This window comes from Dermacentor andersoni, chromosome 3 (genome assembly GCF_023375885.2).
Source record: "Dermacentor andersoni chromosome 3, qqDerAnde1_hic_scaffold, whole genome shotgun sequence".
Classification (NCBI taxonomy): domain Eukaryota; kingdom Metazoa; phylum Arthropoda; class Arachnida; order Ixodida; family Ixodidae; genus Dermacentor; species Dermacentor andersoni.
The window spans coordinates 163,408,868-163,429,405 of NC_092816.1; the positions used below are offsets into that span (position 1 = coordinate 163,408,868).

The window sequence follows — 20,538 nt, forward strand, 5'->3', positions numbered from 1 at the left end:
TTACATGAACCGCGCTGATCAACGTGGTGGAGGTATCTCAATGCTAATTTCAGACTTACTTAATTCTGAGCTTCTCTCTGAGTTCTGTGTCACAAAAGAGCACTATGAAACTGTTGTTGTTAAATGCAGCAATCTGATTTTCTGTGTTTGCCATCGGTTGCCATCACGAAATTATGTGATGTTTTTATCGATTTAGATTCACTGTTAGAATTCAGTAAATCAACAATTATCAAATAGTTCTTGGAGGTAACTTAAATATATATGACTGCTCAGAATGACATGAAACTAGAATTGGAATTTCTCTTAGATGTACATCTCTGTCACAATGTTATTACATCGCCTACGCGTGGTATCGCAACAAGTGAGACTGCGTTGAACTTGTTCCCAACTAACTTTGGCATGTCTTCTGGAAAAAGTGGTGCTTTAACATACGCAATTAGTGATCACTTACCTGTGTTCATATTCATTGCCACTACAGTTCAAAAACAAGAACAACCGCATCAAACGCTTTCTTACCGCCTCATCAGTACTAGTATGTTGTCTGCACTCCGAGATTGCCTTGCCAGTGTCTCTTGGCATGATATTTATAAAGAGAAAAAAGTGGATGTGGCTAATGACAAGTTCATGCAAACATTTATGAAAAGATGCTGTGCATGTTCTCCGGGGAAAACGTTCAAACCCACCAAAAATGTCGCAAGTCATGGATGGATAAGCATATGCTTAAGCTAATAATTCAGACACAGGTTCTACAGTTTATTCATGCAAATTAAATCGCCGGAAGCATTGAAAGTATTTCAGGAATACAGAAACTACGTCACGAAACAATTGAGGGTTGCTAAGGAACGTTATCACTTTATTCTCTTCAACTCATCGGCAGGAAGCTCTGATAAAATTTGGCGGACACTCTGATCAATAACTGGAGCCACGCGAGAAAAAACGACTACGCTTCTAAAAGATAGAATTGAACTAAACTGGATTTATCTTGCTAACGCTTCTAACGAATTATTTCTGTCCCTTGGTCAGCTATCCGATAATATCGACCTCTCGTATATGAACTCGCTCAATTGTCAGCAAATATCCCTAAGGGAGGTTAGAAAGCATAAAGTTATTTTTTCATTCTTGTCGCTAAATAACAGCAGAACTACTGATGCATGTGGCATTTAAATAGTGCGGGTAAAAGTTGTTATTGACACAATTACAACTTGTTTAGAGTACCTTTTATTCTTTGTTTATCTTAAGGCCCGGTTGGCATGCAGACGGCAAAGGTGACAGTAAAATTCAATATAGGCCACATAAATAATCTCTCAAACTACCGCCCTGTATCAGTGCTCCCAGTTTTGTGCAAAATTGTTAGAAAAGGTAATTTTGACACGGCTTTGTTCATTTACTGATCAGTTAATTATCATAAGTCCTGCATACTTTAGTTTTTGTAAAAAGAGGTCCACTGAATTAACTCTGCTGACTAAAAAGGAATATATATATTACAAAAATTGAGAAAAACAAAAGGGTGCTTGATTTTTTTCAAGATTTTTCTCACAACGTTTTACTTGAAGAACTCGATCGTTACGGCATTGCAGGCACAGCTCATTCTCTTATTACGTCCTACCTTCACATAGATATCAGTTTCCTCGTTGTGCCATGTGATCACCTGTGTCGCTTATGTTCCTTGATGTGTGTATTTCGGTAAACGTAGTTGTGAGTACGCGCTCGTCATATGTCCTTCTATTCCGTCAACGTTTTGTTCGTGCTGTTACCATTCTAAACCCATACTAACTCGCCCAACTTTCCGCATTAATACGTAGATATAGTTGGGGACAATTGCGTGTTGAAACATGTAAAAACACGAGTCCCGCCGAGGAGCATACTGGGCCCGTAATTTTTCATTTTATATATAAATCAAGTAACCAATGTTGATCCGTCCGCAAAGTCCGTACTTCAGGCAGACGACACCAGCCTGTTCTTTGATGGTGACTCAGGTTCTAATATGTCAAAACGAGCCAATGAAACAGTTGCAAACATACACATATGGGCGACAAACAATTACCTTATGATTAACGTAGAAAAACAAAGGCACTGCTCTTTCATCCACGTAACAAACAGTTTTAACTGCAGCCCCGATTAATTTAAACAACACTGAAATAGAATTAAAGCGTCTCTCAAATCTCTTGGCGTATATTTCTCCGAAACAGTATCAACGGATTGTGAAGTAAATCACTTAGTAAGGAAATTGTCTAGAGCAATACGTACTATGCGTCACCATTGTAATTACCTCCTCATATCCATTAACATGATTTTATATAGTTTAATGTTTTTTTTCTTTAGTTCAGTAGGGAATTCTTCTTTGGAGAACGACTCCAGTGGAGAACACGCACAAACTGACAGTATTGGAAAAAAGAGCAATACGCATTTTCTCCCAGGCACCATATCTTCGCCTCACGGCTCAATTGTTTTGAAAGCTTAGAGCTATTAAAATTGAATCCTGGTACAGATATAGGCTTTGTCGCTCATATAGAATTGGAAAATCTAAGAATGATCCCACTTTAACAAATGTGGCATCCCTACAGCAGCGCATTTTGAAATAAATTACGTCAGCTAGAACCATGGAATGTTAACACAAGCAGAACTTACTACGGTGGCCAAATGCTACAGTTTTGTTTTCCGACACTCTTACATCGAATAAAGAAAGAGAAACGGTCCTAATGTATCTATTCTGCCTCTAAAAATGCGACGCGATATATTCGTATGATAGCGTTTGCTGCCGTGATCAGTTGATGTTATTTTTCTTTGTTACATTACTATGACTTTATCTCTTAAAGCTGTGCAAAATTTTTCCAGCATGACTTCGTTTATAACTCTGACCATGGCTGTTCTCTCTTTTAGTATGAAGTTTATGCATTAAGTATAAGGTCTGCTTTTGTTTAACCGCTACGAATCTGCCCTGTGTACGAGGTCGCCAGGTTCCCCTCAATCTGGTACCTGCACCGTTTTGTCTGGTCATCCTCGCAACCTTGCTGCTGCAGAATAAACTGAATTCAATTCAATTCAGAGGAGAAGGGAGGCCACTTTCTGGAAGTATGAGCGAAATAAGCAACACTGAGGGTGGCATTCTGCACAATAAATTTAAACTTATAGAGTTTTACGTGCCACAGCCCCGATCTGATTATGAGGCACGCCGTAGTGGGGGACTCAGGAAATTTGGACGACCTGGGATTCTTTAACGTGCACCTAAATCTAAGTACACGGGTGTTATCGCATTTCGCCCACAATCGAAATGTGGCCACCGTGGCCAGGATTCGATTCCGCGACCTCGTGCTTAGCAGTCCGACACCATAGCCATTGAGCAACTGCGGCGGGTTTTCATCGCAACTATCCCGAAACAATTTATAGTACAATTAGCCGCTAAGACTACTCTAATATTACGCCGAGTTCATCTACTTTAAAGAAATACGTAGTTCACAGTGAAGTTGTAAATATTGTGGAATTCTCGTCTGCCATGCGGCGGTACTTGCACACGTCACTACTTCGTGTAGAGAACAAGCCTAAATCCCTACAAAGTCCAAAGATGTATTTGTTCTCTGTGTCCTTTCATAATAATAATAATAATAATAATAATAATAATAATAATAATAATAATAATAATAATAATAATAATAATATATGTATGTACATTGATGCATCGATTTAGGTAAAACCCGCCACATCTTCGCTGCTTGTCCTTCTCCACAGAGCGGAAGCGTTGATGAGTTCTTTAACATATTTCTGATTAACGTATCTACGTTCCCGAACACGTGGGGTAAGGGTGGATTAGAGTTACATCAACAAAATACAAGCGTTATTCAACAAGGTAAAATTAAAGAAACAAAGCATTCCGTAACGAAAGCATCATCTGCACACACACAAAAAAAACGCAACATGAAACAAAAAAGAGAAAAAGTACGCAAGGTATGACACTGGTAAATATTACAAGAATATAACTGCATTACGCAGTAGGTATTGGAAGGCGAAAATTGCCATTAAGTTGCTGAATAAATACAAGGCAAAGTGAAAAATTAAAACTAGGCAGGCAATAAGTAAACTTTGCTGCTGCGATAAGCTGCCAGTTCAGACGATGAATGGTGTGTGAACTCCCACATGGTTTGTTTAAAACAAATGTTAATAAGCACAAAATAACAACGGTCTGTAGATACTGCAAACTCAATGAGTGAGGATAAAAAACGTCGAGGGAAAAATAACAGCGCGAAAATGCTTACTGGTTATGGCGGCAAAATGGTCGAGGCAGAGCACGTGGCAGACATGGAAAGTGGCCAGGTAGATAATCTGTGAAACTCTCCTGCAACATCGTGAAAATAGAGGCAATGTTCATGCTTGGATCTCGCGCGGTTTGCCTTCTACAGCCGCCTTCACGGGCGCCAGAGAGCTGGGCTAACAGCGCCACTTCGGTGCAGCTGGCCGCCCACACCACACTGCACGTTTTTTCTGGGGAGTGCACGGAATAGGACAACCTGAGGAACACCAACCAACGCGCGCAATCTCGGAAGCCGTGTGGTGAGAGAGCTCCTATGGTGTGCAGCCGCCAGAGGCGTTGCTGTGCCATTGCTGTAGGCCGCCTTCGCACGGGAAGGCAAGGGCGAGTCGTGGCCGGCTTCTATGCGCTGAATCCGTTCGTTTCATTTGTCTAAAAACAAAATAAATGCATGATTTCTTTCATTATCTGTCACCATGAAATGGCATTCTAGTCCTAGTTGTGCGTATTTCTTGGTGGTCAAATTAGTGCTTGCGGTTTCATCCCCCCGATGCTGGGCGCCCAAAGCCCAGCGCTTGATCACCGGCACTGCGTTGATAGTCCGGCGTAAGTTGGATATTTTAAAGGGATGGGAGTGGCATGACTATCGCAGAAGACGAGCTACCTTTCCTTATCGTCGGAAAGCACGATGAGGTGAAGAAGAAGGGAAACGAATCGAAAGTAAAGGTGACATAATTAAGGCGTCTTATCGCGACATGAGATTGCTTACAAATCGTCCATCGACGAAACGGATTAATGGCTCTCCGGTTGCGTGATCCGAGGTGCCAATCGACGAAAGGTACCTCGGATGACCTCTCGGTTCTACGAGGCCTCGCAGCTTTTTTTTTTTTCAGGAGATCTCACCTTGAACTGACGCTTAGCGACAAGGAAGACGGTTTAGTGGTTCTTCCAAAGCACAAATTCAAGGAAAAGGCTGCTTGCAGTTATAAGAAAAAAAGACTTTACACGAATGGACACGCCATGCCTGGGAATGTCAAGACTAGGGCAATTACTCTTCTGAATGACATGAAACTAGAAGCACTGTGGAAGCACGTCAACTGATGCAAATGCGAGGGCCTCAAGGTACTTTTTGCTGTAAAACCCAACATGCCACTGTGCCCCTTCCGAGCCACAATAGCAGGAAAAAAATGGTTGGTAGTGCAACGTCAGTGTTTCTACATCGAAGATGTTAAGGGGTACGTTCCCCACTACCGTGTCCACGTGTAGAAAAAAAAAATCTTGAAGATAGTGCAATGCCGGGCCGACCCGCCGGGGAGGTGACGCAGGTGTTGAGCGCTCCCCATACGTGGACCAAATTCGATGATAGTGGAATACCGGGTTGACCTGCGGCGGAGGTGCAGTTCGCCATTAAGGGGCCCACATACACGCCTTCGCTTGTCATGCTTCTCTATAGAATTGAGGGGCACTGAGTTTTCTTCAACGTAACCTCAAAGTGCTCGCACCAGAGGACCCATTTGTGTTGAAGCATTTGGATAGCCTTATGCAGACTTTGAGGATGGGATTACCGGGAGCCAACTTTGCAATGTATGTGAACATTGAGGAATTATTATATTTAGTACCACATGAAGAACTTTGGTAACTGTCCGGGAAGCAACTGATCCTTACGGCATGGTTTCGGTTCAAAAAGACTGCCTTATCACAATAGAGCGTTTGGCGTTGGCTTGATATGTACCACCCGCTTCATGGCCAACTGCTGTGTTTCTGGGCTGAGTACAGACATTATCATAATAACGAACCCGCGGATACACTTCATGACTGATCCCTCATTGCGGGTATGCGCCGTAGTCTGAAAAGTATGAACATCATGAACACGCAGTGATAATCTGAAAGAAGCTAGTCGGCGTTAGCACGATATGTACCACCCACTTCTTGGTCAATCGCCCGTTGTGGGTGGCTGCCACAGTATGGCATGATGGTTTCCATAATATTGCGCATGCGCACAAATGGATATTGGTGAAGTAGCGTGTCTGTCTTGATTATGATGATGTTGTCCAAACTAAAGTGCATACCCACAACGCGGGAATCATCAAGCAGCCTGACGCAAATTTTTAAAAGCGAGAGGGTACGTTTGAAGAATTTAGGATTGAGGAAAAATTTCGAAGTGAGGAGGTGAGGAGGCAGAGACGCCCGATGCTCTACCATTTATTTCTCAGTGAGCTAAGTTGGTGGGAAAATGGTTTGAGACAGACAGACAGACTTAGGCGATACCATGCGATGGTAGCCAAATGAATTTTCGCTTTAAAAATACCGCCGTCGTGGGACTAAATTTAGCTGTACAAATATCTGATGCCTCTGCGGTCTCACTGCAGAGGAAAAGTGCGTGCTGACATGCGATGCAACTTATCCATCGCCTTTGAGACTTCACTGAAAGCACCGAATGTACACCTCTGCGCATCGAGGCAGTATTTGTATGCACGGTGTACTTCAAGGCGCTTGAGGATTGCTTCTGCAGCGGCGAACAAATATCACCGACGGATATCGCAGTGTCCCCCAATAGTTGCATTTTGGCAGGTGAAGGCCCTTGTTCCATGTGCGCCGTAATGAAATGGGATTTCGAACTGGGGAAGGTGTCGATGCTGTTTAGCGCGTTGTGTTTTACTGATGAAAAATGCTAACTGTCGTCACGCTGGGTTTGGAGAAGCGAGCGATTATCGACGCTCGACGTGCTTGCCACAGTGGTGGCCAGATGCGTCAGAGGTTGCGGGACGATAATCCCAAATGACTGCTGTGATACGTTTCTGCAAGGGAATGATGCGTGCTCCATAGCAACATCGCACCGCTTACGGCGCCTTGCTAGCAGCTGCTGTGACGTGCCGACAGTTTCCTTTTTGTTTTGTAGGTGATGCAGGTTCTAGTATCGTGATGTCATCGCAGACCGAGAGATGATTGCAGAAACCAGCGACAGCTGAGGCTTTACACGTTTTAGAAAGGGCTCACGATTAATCAGCGGCAGAGCACTTCCTGGTTTCGGAATGGGTCCAAAGCCCGTGCTATGCCCGGTCGTTTCGAGCTTGTCGTCGTGAACTGCGGCGAAAGACGAATGCGAAGAGTGGCAAGAGATGACAGAGTCGTATCAAAATGAAGAAGAGTTCGAAAGACATTTGCATTGCAATGGCGCTGAAAATAAGAGTATTTGAGCGGCGCGATACTAGCTTAAAATAAAGAAAGATTCCCCGCACTGCTTTTAGCTTGAAAGGTGTCTTTCGCAGGGAATCCACAAGGAGAATCAATGAGAGGAGCTTTAGCACAGCTAGTCACATTCCTTGAAGAGCTGAAGACGTGGTGAAGGCATAGTCGTTTAGAACATTCTGTTGCTGCACAAAATTACGTGAATTTTTGGCAGAGGTCATTGATGCGCCGCTTTGCCCTGCCGTGTATTCCTTGCCTTCCCCAAACCGACCTCCCAAGAAGCAAACAAATATATTGTTGTTGTAATTACTCACCATTTTTGACTGAACCGGGATGAAACTATCGGCGCCGCCTAATTCAGACATACGTCGACAAGCAAAACAACACAACGTGTAAGGGGGGCGTATTGCAAAAGGTGAATTTTACGAGCGTGCCGTTGAGCCCATTTAAAGAGCTTCATTGCATTGCAAGTGATAGCGGCCGTGCTCTTATGCTGGGCGCTGCAAAAAAGTATTTATTGATAATAATAAAGTAAAATAGAGTTGTCTTTTATCGCTACGCGTATATAAAATTAACTAGGTATTTTATTTTGTTGAATGAATGAAACTGCGTGTGGTTTTAAATAAAGAACGTTTTTTTTTTCTTCCGGCATGCCTGTAGCCTGGTGACGTAGTTGCGCTGCAGTCCTTGTTCCAACGACCACCCTTACTGATATCGGTGACAATTTGTTCCTAACCGCCTTTCACCTAAAGCTTCGCGACCTATTTGGATCGGCCTTGCACATTGGGCCTTGCGGTTACACTTTTTGCAAACACAAATGACGTTTGGCGGCGAACTGCTTGCGACCTTTCCTTCGCGGAATAATAAAAGCTCCGTCATATATAGAGAAAGATGCTAGCTGAGGCATTTTAGGTAAATCGGTTCCTAACTAAATTTCCCCATAAGAAACAGAAGACAATAGATGCCATAGTTGTCGGATCTGCATACGTTATTTTTTCTGCTCTTCCGGTGGTTGTTCCTAGCCGTGAATGATCTGTTTAGTATGTGGGAAACCAACGGGCTGAGTCCCTTCTGTACTCAAATTTAAGTCGTCGCGGGCAAATATGAACGGTCGTGTAGTGCTCTCGCTCTGTATATTTTAATTACCCTACTAGCTTCCTTTAAGTTCCTTTAAGGACTTGCGTAAGACACCTGCGGGAGTCCAGTGAAAGCGCTAAGCCTACCTAAGAAATTTCTTGGCTAATGGAAAGGATTGCTGGTCCCTACAATGTTTGTACAAGAAGTTAGTTGTGCACTCGCGGTTGCCATTACTGCCTAATCCCGCAATGTAGGGGTGTTCTGTCCATTTACCGGCCGAATTTATATACCACCCCTCACGCTAGGCTTGCGAAGATAAACTTTCCGCCGGAACACTGTCTCGGTAACTAACCGCATGGAACGTTTGTAATTGCATACGGTACTTATTTTCATATTTTAACTGATGTTTCCCTGAACTGCGTCCAGACATCGATGTAGATCACGCATAACACACTGACCTAAAGTCGAAGTGACGTATAAAATTACAAAAAAAGTCATTATTGCCATGAAATTCCTACTTAGAATAGGACTTTCATCTTTATACCGTGTCTTGTGATTCTAAACTTTTGAACTAGAAAAGCTTGAGTTCTGCTGTGCTCAGCACAGATTATGCTCATAGAGATACTGCAATATTTACCTCTGATAATGCGACTTACCTGTCCTTGAGTCCGGATTTGATGCTGTCATTGAAAACATTGTCCTCGAGCAGATAAATCCTCATCTTTGCGACCTAAAAAACTGAGGTCACACTGTACTTGTTGCCATTCGACAGCGCCGCGCGTCATCACAGAATAGGTGTACAGGGATAAGTAAACCTCGATTTGGTGGGTGCCAGTAGTTGAATAAAAATACTTAGTAATACTGTCGTCGCACATATCGCACATATGGTTTCTGTACCTAACTTGGCAAGCCTTTGCTTTCTCTACATCCCGCTCGACCTATGAGTTTTAAGAGCTGCCTGTATCGAGAAGGTCATGGATGTCAGACATCTGTGGTTGCCTGAATTCACCGAAGCATGTGCGGAAATTGTTGTGGACTTCCGCAGTCGCCGGTGTACTATGAATGTTTTACTAGACATTGCGACCTATGCTGAAAAGGAACGAAACTGCGGCAGGATGATCATTGACATGCATGTACACTTCTAGACATGATGCAGGTATGTAACAGAATCAGTCATGGACACACACTTTAAGCATTAATTCAGTTACGCATAACACGTCAAACACTTCGATGGATCGCTTAGTTCCTAGGAGACCGGAGAATATTTACAGAAGCAGCTGATCGTAAAAGAAAGAAATATTAAGTTTTAGCTGTGACGTTCTGTAAGGAAGTGTACTCCGTCTATTTATTTTTGCCTGCTTGATGGCTTGGTTGTCCCATATACCTTGCCATCTTCTTTGCACTGTCGTCGTTACGCAGACATCTTATGCATGCAGACATAAAGCTCTAGTGCTCAAATCATACAGGACCAACAATATGGATTAATCATCATCGTGTTCTAGGAGGGCAGAATGATTATCCTATCAAAAATATCACACAAAGTAGGAAATGCAACAGCGCTGTACGGTCTTGTGAGGAGACTGAAGAAGACAGAAGATCGAGTATTACACTACAAGGGTTATGATACTCACACTAAAGGTATTTTCTCATAACTACATGCTCTGATTAGGAAACCAATATCACTAGTTAAAATTCTGGGAAAATGGCAGTCAAACAATTTTAACAATTGTAACACAGTCTAGCACGCGCAATAATGTTCGTTATAGAATAAGAAATTACTAGGTCCTGTTATGACAACTTTTTTGTTTGTGTAGCAGAAATTATATTTTTTTTAACATTCTGACACATTCATGTGTCCGTAATCGCTTTTTTGACCTACACGTGGCTGTTTGTGGATGTTTCTGTGAGATGTCTTTCACACCAACGATGGACCTTATCTGTACTTCAAGAACATTCGAGTTTTCTTCGGCCCATGGCCTGACACTGCAATTTCAATGCGTGCAACAAAAGTATTGTTGAAGTTTCTGCAGGACACTAAGCTCGACGAGCGGCTCTAGCGAGACAACTGTCTCATGTACATAAGCACTCACCATTTCTCTTATCATCATCATCCATCCCAATACTATCACTCCCCTTCCCTCTTCCCCAGTGCAGAGTAGCAGACTAGAGCGCACTAGCTCAGGCCGACCTATCTGTCTTTCCTATCAATAAATTACATTAATTCATTCGAATTTCCTGACATGCTCAGAAAACATTTCTTTTTTGTTAAGGCGAAAGCCTTAAGCGGCTCATGGGTTAAAATATTGGCTGTCCGGTGTCATCGATAAATTAACCATCCGGGGTTATGGCACGAAAACTCAATGTCACCAAAATCGACGCAAGTAGAACCCACGACCTTTGGTGTTAATTAAGGCGAGGTTAATTAAGCCACAAGTAATTAGGATAAAGTTAAGGTACTTGAGCCCACGACCACTGGTGGGAGAAAACAAGCACTAGGAAGTCAGAACGTATTTGAATGAAAATACGCAATTTATTGAATATGTTGCGAGCACGCAGGCTTTTGCCTTTACCCTGTTTGGCGTATGAGAAAGTAACTGTCCACTTTGCTGTTTTTATGTGGGGTTTAGTACTTTTGGTCACGATAGTTTTCTTTTGTACCTTATTTCCTAAATGTTTTCTAGCATATCTATGCTACAGTAGTAGCCGGCGCGTTTACACCGCCAACATCTCTTTGAATACGCTTAAAAATAAAAAAAGCTACACCGGGAAGTCCCATTAGGAAGATGGCATGACGTCTGACGTAGATTCTTCTTTACGGCACTTAACTCGGTGGCGGAGTCAAGTGTTTGATATGTGGTGCCTCTGGAGAGCTAGGAACAGAGAGCAAAGCGCCTATTTAAACCGCATATCTTATGAAGAAGGCATACAGTGAAAATGTTGGTAAGAGTTCAGCACACTGAATCCTTTTCTCTAAAGCTGGCTAGCAGACCAATTTCACCTATATGTTTGATGCAGTACTACTCTCCACGCAAGTGAAAGTTAATCCACGCCTTTCTTTTCCGCAGGACTCCTAGTAAGTCAGCTACAGCACAGAATATCCGTCTATCACATCAGTCTCATGGGAAGCTGCTTGGCATCCGCAGGCCTCGTGGCGTCTGCCTTCGCCCCTGACATTGCCTGGATGACGTTTACTTTAGGGATCATGTATGGTACGTTGAATTTCCCTATGTAGTGCTATGGGTATTCAGTATAAGACTGAAATATGAAGATCGCTGTGTAGGTCATTGGAAATTCTTATAGCGTTCATTCATTCATTCATTCATTCATTCATTCATTCATTCATTCATTCATTCATTCATTCATTCATTCATTCGTTCGTTCGTTCATTCATTCATTGATTCATTGATTCATTCATTCATTGATTGATTCATTCATTCATTCATTCATTCAATTTATTGATCAACCGCAAGAGATGAAAGCAACCACAGGTGCTGAAGGTAAGATGGATCAAGTAGTTGACACCGATCCAACCACAACTAAACCCATAAATATGAGATGCAATATCCACATACCGTTTTTAAATTCAACTTTCGTACTAGATTAACTAGATCACAATGGCAATAAATGCCGTAATGCGGATGCGACCTTGTTGTCTACATGTAATGTAGAGCATTTCTTGGCTTTTCATTGGAGGTGGAGCTGTTGTACATTAGGCAAAGTATATAATTTACTTGATTGGCTTTGAGAGTGTAATGGCACGATATACAGCTTTTTGGTGCTAACCGAGGACAGCGACTGGTTGACGTTCATTAACAGAGCGCCTGGTTTGACACGCATGCTGGATCATGAGAATATGATATCAGAAATGACCGAAGTCAGCAAAATGGTGGTGGTAAAGGGAAAATGTAAAACAGCCAACTTAATAGCAAGAAATCTCCTAGTGACTGGTGACAACACCGAGAAAACAAGAGCAAATAATGGTATCAACAACAGGAACGCTAGCTTTCAACTGCCTTCTTGATAAAATAGGTGTGTTCCTATGTTTAAATAGATCATATTGTTACGTATCAGGATGCACTGGAATGACCATACACGGGTGTATGTACAAGCGCATATGCATGTAGCCCTGTCCAGAACGAACAGCCCGTACCAGTGTACAACGTTGTCCTCATCGTCTCTTCGAAAATAATAGGCCTACTCTTGGTCATTGCAATAACTGTTCCGTATCATTACTCCTGGCGGCAGAACAACTGTTGGTGAATTACTCGCCTTTTGTGATAGAATAATTGCGCTCACAAGCTGATAGGAGGTGTCTAGAGTAGGCTACTACACGGTCATGGCGACGTTGGCGTCGGCCTAGTACTACACCGACTTCATGACCACGTGCATAGGTACGGTCTTCGGTAGGCGCAGCCAGGTCAAAGTGGGCAAGTGCCGAAGGAGTCGTGAACAGGCTGGTGACGTGCGAGTATGCAGAAGTCTCCATAAAGAAGGCACGTCCTGTCTCAAATGCCCTTTAAGTGGCCTCGCTATGCGCGCAAAATTCTTCACGATAAGGCGGAAGTATGAGCGCAGCTCTAGAAAGCTGCAGACATCGTTCTTAGATCAGTGAACAGGGAAGTTCGGCACGAGATGGCCAAACACTCCGATTTGGCGGAAGCTAAGTGACACTGGAACGAGTTCAGCTGCTGTCGTGCTCAATAAAAATGTCGAGAATGGGTGAGAGGCACTGTATGTGAGTCTCAAAAGTTGGTGAGAAAACGATTACGTTGTCCAAGTAGCATAAACATGTGGATCAGTTGAGGCCTGTGAGCAGAGAGCACATCATACCCTCAAAGGTGGTGAGCGGAGCGTCACAAATTCCGAACTGCGTGACCTTGAATTGGTAAGGATATACAGAAGTTACAAATGTCGTCTTTTTACGGTCCATATTGTTCACATCACTCTGACGATAAACAGAGCGTAAGTCGATAAAGGGGAAATAGCGGGCACCATGGAGGCAATCAAGAGCATCATCAATGCGTCGCAGACGGTACACATTCATTTGCAAAATTCTGTTAAGCCGCCGATAATTCAGACAGAATCGCCTTGTGTCGTCTTCGTTTTTGATCATCAGAACAAGTGATGCCCAGGTACAGTAAGGTGGCTCGATGATGTTCTTGACGGGCTTTACTTTGAATAATTCGACGCTCACGGGCGGACACTCGATATGGGCGCCGATGAAGAGGAACCGCATCGCCGGTATTTATGCGATGAGTTACACCTGTGGCTTCGCTCAAGGGATGGCCAATAATGTCGAAAATGTGAAGGTAGGAAAGCAGAACGTTGTGGATTCTTCAGTCTGCTGGGCTGTTAGTAAGAACGACGCTCAACGTAGGAACGGGCGCTCACAAGCTGCGCTCTAAATAAAAGTCCCCTTACTCGCTTCAGTTAATCAGCATTTATGACATCTATTGCAATACAGCATTTTGTTTGTCTGTGCTGTAACCTGTAGCAACCCTTTCTCCATTGATGTCTTCCCTGTTTTTTTTTTCTAGAAAGGTATCTTGCTTATCTAATTTGTTCACCAGTCATTGTAGCAATCTACTTTTAATGCCATTTCTTCTGGTTCGTGGACGTTCCTAACAATTCTTGCTGGCAGAATGCCTTCTGCGTTCGACGCGCCAAATTTCTTGATTTGAATGTGGTACTTATACATCTAAGATGCTGTCACATACGTGCATGCTTTAGCGGCAATTATTTCTAAACAATCTGCCCTACGGAGGAAGAGGCACCCTTCTGAGCATAATTAATCACGTCTAGATCTCGGAATCAATCCAAGAGGTCTAGAAGACGGATGCCAGTGATCAACCCTGCAGAAGATCGCGCAAGCGTAGTCTGTTGTAGAGCCGTGCACACACATTGTGTGCATGGAAATTGAGGCAAAAACTGATTTTCGTAAAGTTAACCTAACACGTTGAGAAAGGGCAAAAGCTCCAATTTTCTATTACCACTTTGGCAGTGGCTGTGCGCTCAGGGCAATGTCTTTCACTTAGCCGAATCAGCCTCGCAGTCATAGGTATTCTCGAGGGGTTTCACCATGTGCTTAAGAAAGACATCACCAACTGCAAGCTACGGGCGTCTCCAAAAAACTTAGATTTGTATACAAATTCTTCAGAGGTCAATGTGCCCGAATTTAGCCTAGGTAAGTGCAGAGCGACAAATATCCCTCTTTCTTCCGCAAAAACAAGTGCTATATTCCTTCTATTTCAACTTTGGCGTAGGCGTCCGACCCGAGGAATAACAAGGGGGAAAGTGGTAAGTTAAAAGTTCATTTAGGCGATATCTGCATGGGATATTGATATACCAGCGCGAACATTGTTTACGGATAGCCAAAGGCGGAATTTCCATCATCGAACGCCACTCGTCGAAGCTTGCCTCAGTGTTCACATGGAAAAGTATGCTTTCATAAGTTTTTCCAGGGTGAGGCGGAAAGCAACGCGTTCCATTCTGAATAACAGATGTCAACCGATTCCCCGTGCAACTAGTGTTCGGGTCTTGGGTGTCACTGTAAAAAGCCAACAGTTCTGTCAACGTGCCATTTAAAGTGTCATGGCCGCATGAGCACGCATTCCCCGTATCGTGGTTTCAGGAGTAAAAAGGTTCAATGCATGCCGTCGCAAACCAGTCACCGAAATATTATGTCATCTTATCTGTTAACAGCGCAGAGACTTTTGCTTTTAATTTTAGGCACAAATTCGTCCTAATTTCCCTGCACGCATTTCGCACGCTTTGAAGGGTTGCCTCAATATCGCAGAATATTGTCCACTTACAAAGTGCTTCCGCTCCATTGTATTCCACAGCAGCTCGAAGAGGGGCAGTTCCGATTGTGTGGATGTCGTGGTGTGTGAAGTTTTGAGCTTCATGACGAGCAGTCGAAATAGTGCAACGAAGGTGGAACTTATTTAGATCAAACCGTCCTTTGGAGATATATTCGGTGATCGTATAAAGCGAGTAAGCGCTCGAATGGGACTTGCTTGCCGCCGATGACGACAGGATGTCCTGTTTTCGTATTACCTGAAGCTCCAAAGTATACAGGCACCACGACAGGCCCCACAAAGAAGAAGGCAAGACTTGTTGCGTGCGAGAAGCTCAATGACAAGGGGCGCTGTTCAGCCGCGACCGCCCTAGAAAAAGGAGGAAGCGAGTGAGGCGGTAGTCAGAAACACTGGATGCAGGCGAACACGCCTTCATAGCTCGTGGATCCACGTGTATGTCGCTAGTGTGGAAAGCTGCAGCGATGGCCATTGTTCCGGCCGTTAAAGCACGCCGAGATAGCCCCAGACATCTGCACAGCCTTCACTATACTGTAGGACGTGGAGGTTAGTTTTGTTTGTATGAAACAGCACTACCATGTTATGTCGAAAGTATTCTAAAACGACCACTTAGCTTATTTCATGTATTTAAAATTGTCCCATGTGAGCGGTCTGCGTTATTCGAGCATTGAAATATGAGCATGAACCTAAATGCACAGTTTAGTGCAGATGTTAACTAAAGCAAGAGAAGCGAAGAACAAGTAAATTGATGTAAGTTACACAAATAAAAATTGTGTAGATAGAAATGAGTCCGAAAGAACAAACCATCTGCAGGTTTATTTATTTAGTTATTAACTTTTTTTCTTTATTTATTTATTGTACGCTCAAAGCTTTACAGCGTTGTGGACGGGAGGCGCATAAAAAGAACATTTACAAATTTGATATGGAGCGCTTAACTTCAAACAGAAAATCAGAAAAAGCAGCAAGAAATAATGGATGAAAGATAATGCCATGTTGTCATAAGGTACATGTAATGACACGGTAAACGAGATGAGACGGGGTTAACCGAGGGGCCCGGCTTTTATTAGCCATATCATAAGAAGCCAACAAACACTGACACTGACACTGATATGAATAATAAAATTTGGGCCCCTCAGTTAACCCCCTTTCTTCTCGTTTGTTACATAACGAGGGTCTCGAATCCGGCAACATTGATGCCTTCAGGTAGCAAGTGTGATTTTATTTCCCGTTTGATACCCGCCGTGGTTGCTCAGTGGCTATGGTGTTCGGCTGCTGAGCACGAGGTCGCGGGATCGAATCCCGGCCACGGCGGCCGCATTTCGATGGGGGTGAAATGCCAAAACACCCGTGTACTTAGATTTTAGGTGCATTTTAAACAATCCCAGGTGGTAAAAATTTCCGGAGTCCTCCACTACGGCGTGCCTCATAATCAGAAAGTGGTTTTCTGGCACGTAAAACCCCATAACTTATTGACCGGTTGCCTTCACCCAAAAAGATTACGTTCTCATGACAGCTGCGGCAGATAGATTGTTCCACGTCCACCGCCAAGGTCTGTGAGTGCTAGCGCTAGCACTGCCAGGGACACATAAAATACCCAAGAAAGTGAGCGGGGAAACGGCGCCGTGGTACCTCAGTTGGTAGAGCATCACACGTGAAATGCGAAGGTAGTGGGATCTTGCTCCACCTGCGGTATGTTGTTTTTTCATCCACTTTCATTTGCATTAATTTATCGTTTGTTTATTTCATTTATTAAACAGAAGTAATTTCGCCTATGTTGTCCTTGGTGTCAGTGTTTGTTGGCTTCTTACGATATGTAATGACATGGCAACACACAGGTCATTGCGCTATGCGGACCCTACGTGCAAAAAACAAGCGCAAGGAAAAAATACAAAGGTAAAAACAAACAGAAAAAGACACCAAAGGACCTATTAACTTCTTCGCGGGATTTTGCTGGGTTACTAATGCTGGTGGTTGAGGCGGACAGGTGATTCCAGTCCCGGCAAGCTTTGCGTAGAAATTAGTTGGGATATGTTACCCTGTTTTCTCGAGCAGTATGAGCTTTCCAATGATGATCAAGGCGTGAACATATGATAGGAGCAGGCTGTATCCAGCTTGATTAAGGTAGGCGAAACTGATAATAGGTCTTCTGGGAAAGGCAGAGGTGAGATAATTTTCTGTGCATGAAAAGTGTACGGAGATTAAGGCTATTCTTCATGGTACTTACACATGACGTTCGAAGATAATTTTAAAGTGTGAAACGTGTTGAGCGATATTGAACTGTTTCGAGCTTGTTGATAAGTGTTACCTGTCCGGGGTACCATACGGACGAAGCGCATTCCAGCTCAGGACGTACGTAAGTGATATATAGCTGTTCTTTAATGATGATGGTGCAAGGCAGAGACTACATTATAGGTAACCGAGCATACGATTGGATTTGGGTGTTACATAATCAATGTGATCAGCCCATGACCAAGAGTTAGTAATGCGTACAGCAAGATACTTATCAGTTCGAAAGTATTCAAGCGGGATTGTATTCAAATAATACGAGTAGTTAGGCAAAGGTGTGTGGTTACGGGACACTCTCATTGTGTCACATTCAGAAATGTTTCCTTTTCCAGAGCTCACACCAATGCAAGTTTATTATTAAAGCCTGTTTGCAGCAATTTCATGCCGGTATCATTAATAACTTTCCCGTATATAACGTAATCCTCAGCAAAAAGACAAATGATGAATTTATATTAATAGGTAAATCGTTTCTATAAATTAAAAGAAAAGTAGTGGGCATAGAACAGAACCCTTGGGAATGCCTGTATGCACAGGTACCCCAGGAGAATCGGTATCATTAATGGGAACAAACTGCGTGCGGTGAGAAATAAATTTTTCTATCCGCTGGAGCAATAGCGGGTCAATACGTCAGTGGCGTAGTTTTATTGAAAGCAGCCGATGATTAACCTTATCGAATGATTTCGCAAAGTCTAGAAAAATGCAGTCAATTGCCACACCAGTATCAAGGGAAACATGCAAATTATTAGTAAACATGAGTAGTTGCGTTTCGCGTGAAAATAACTTACGAAAGCCGTTTTGAAACCAGCGTAAGTAGTTTTCTGAGTCCAAAAAATTTGCAAGAGGGATGTAACTAACGTGTTCCATCTGCTTACATGGAACGGACGTAAGATGAATAGCGCGGTAGTTACGGGGGTTATGCCGGTCGCTAGATGAGTGGACTAACACAATTACACTGAACTGCACAGGACTACCGTTAGTAATAGTGCACAAAATAAAATGTAATGTGATATCGCTGTGGACAATCCAATCTTTCTTACAAAACTGCAGCGTTGACCCACGTTCGTATACGGTGGCCGCCTCCCTATTAAAGCATAGTATTCACTTTCTGTAACGCCGTCCATATTTACGACTCTTATTTCATTTGTCTTCCTTTTCCCTGGCTGTCGTAGTTTAGGCATTATTATTCCACTTATACATAAAACTATTGCAGGATTACACTAGCAGTTTCCTCTGGAGAGTTACCTCTAACTTAATGAATTTTGCGCAAGGACGCCTGACTTGATATTTTACTGAAATCGACCATGTTTTTATTTTCGCTGCAATAAAACCAGTGCAGACTAGTTACTGCGAGTACGTCTTGACGAACGATGTCGTGAAGTTAAGAAATGGCAGCGCGACTGCGTCTGCCTTGTGTAATCAAGCACAGTCATTTGAATAATCATTTAGAAGCGAGTTTTACCGCGCATTCACCGCAGTGTGGGAGGCACTCATGGGTTAATTTCATTCTTGTTGTGCGTATCCCAGGAACTGGCATAGGAAGCGCTCTTCTCGGCCTGTGCCTATACTTGCTGCTGTACTTCGACGAGTACAGAGGCACAGCCACTGCCATTATGTGGATCTTGAGAGCCACGTCCGGAATGGCTGGCATGCCACTCCTGTGGCATCTCACGGGAACCTACGGTATTCAAGGCTGTCTTCTCGTGATGGGAGGCTTGGTGTTGCATTGCGTGCCAATGATCATGCTCATCCAGTCACCGCGACCCTGCAGACTGTTCTTCCAAAAGGCGGTCAACAAAAGTACAGTTTACGCAACAGACTACAAAAATGTGGAAAGCCCGGGTAAAACGATCGCAACAGCTGTCTCGTCGACGGACTGCGAGTGGCCTGAATCTGCCGTCCGCGAAGAGAAGGCACCTACAAGCAGGCTGCGTATTGCTTTGACAAGCTTTACGTCGATGCCCTTTTACGTGCTCGTCATCCAGTCTGTCATTTCCGAGTACGTATTTGTCTCCTTCACTGTGACCATTGTCGCGCACGCCGTAGATAAGGGACTAGAACTTCATCAGGGTAACCAGGTCGTCGTCTTCTCTGCTGTGGGACTCCTGATTGGTCGGACCATCATGCCTTTCGCGACCGACAAGATACGCTTCAGCCGATGCCCCACGTCGGCCCTCTGCTACTTAGTGGCCGCGGTCTGCATGCTCCTACTGGTGTGGATACAGTCCTTTGGCGGCATGATCCTTCTGACTGTTGTGATGGGAGTGGCACAGGGTTACATACTATGCATCAAGACTGTGCTTATAGCTGACTACGTGGGGGTGTCGGGAGTCAGTTTTTGCTGCGGCGTAGGAGGCCTGGTGACTATTCCCGTGTGGCTTTGCGGACCTGCCGTTATAGGTGAGTGTAACAGCAGAGCCTCACCGAAAAAAAAAAATATAGAGTAAGTAATATTTTACGAACGGGCACTATATTTAAGCGCCAATTTTATTTCGCCTCCATGCAAGGTACAGATGAGAGGCGCACAGACAGAAAGCCAGAAATTCGGCTTGTATAATTCTGCGTCCCTTACCGGTTTTTGGCAGGACGTGCCAGAAATGCGCGTGAGTACAACACCAGAACATGTATATAAGTGCACAGCATATAGCCTAACGAAGCAATATACATATAAAATATGCGTCATGAGATAATGTAAGTTCAACGTTATTTTTTGCAAAGCAGCAAACACGAACATGAAGGTAGAAACGCTCGTATCACGGAAGTTACATTTAACCCCTAGAAACAAAACACAAATCACTCTTGCCTAAAGGGAACATCAATAGAAATCAACTGATAAACACGTCACTGTACAATTGCATGTTCTTTTCTCTGCTCAAAGATTCGCAATATTTGACGGATGACAAGTTATACATAGCTGTGGAGAAGACGCGC

General features: G+C 43.5%; 1 protein-coding gene across 2 annotated transcripts in view; it reads left to right on the forward strand.

Annotated features, from left to right (window-relative positions):
* The window catches only part of LOC126524520 (monocarboxylate transporter 13-like), a 156,169-nt gene that overhangs the window by 130,955 nt on the left and 4,676 nt on the right, over positions 1-20,538 (forward strand). For both annotated transcript variants that reach the window (XM_072287349.1, XM_072287350.1), the window contains 2 exons: positions 11,575-11,718; positions 19,135-20,007. In XM_072287349.1, the coding sequence (XP_072143450.1) occupies positions 11,575-11,718; positions 19,135-20,007 (1,017 nt within the window). The remainder of the gene's footprint in view (positions 1-11,574; positions 11,719-19,134; positions 20,008-20,538) is intronic.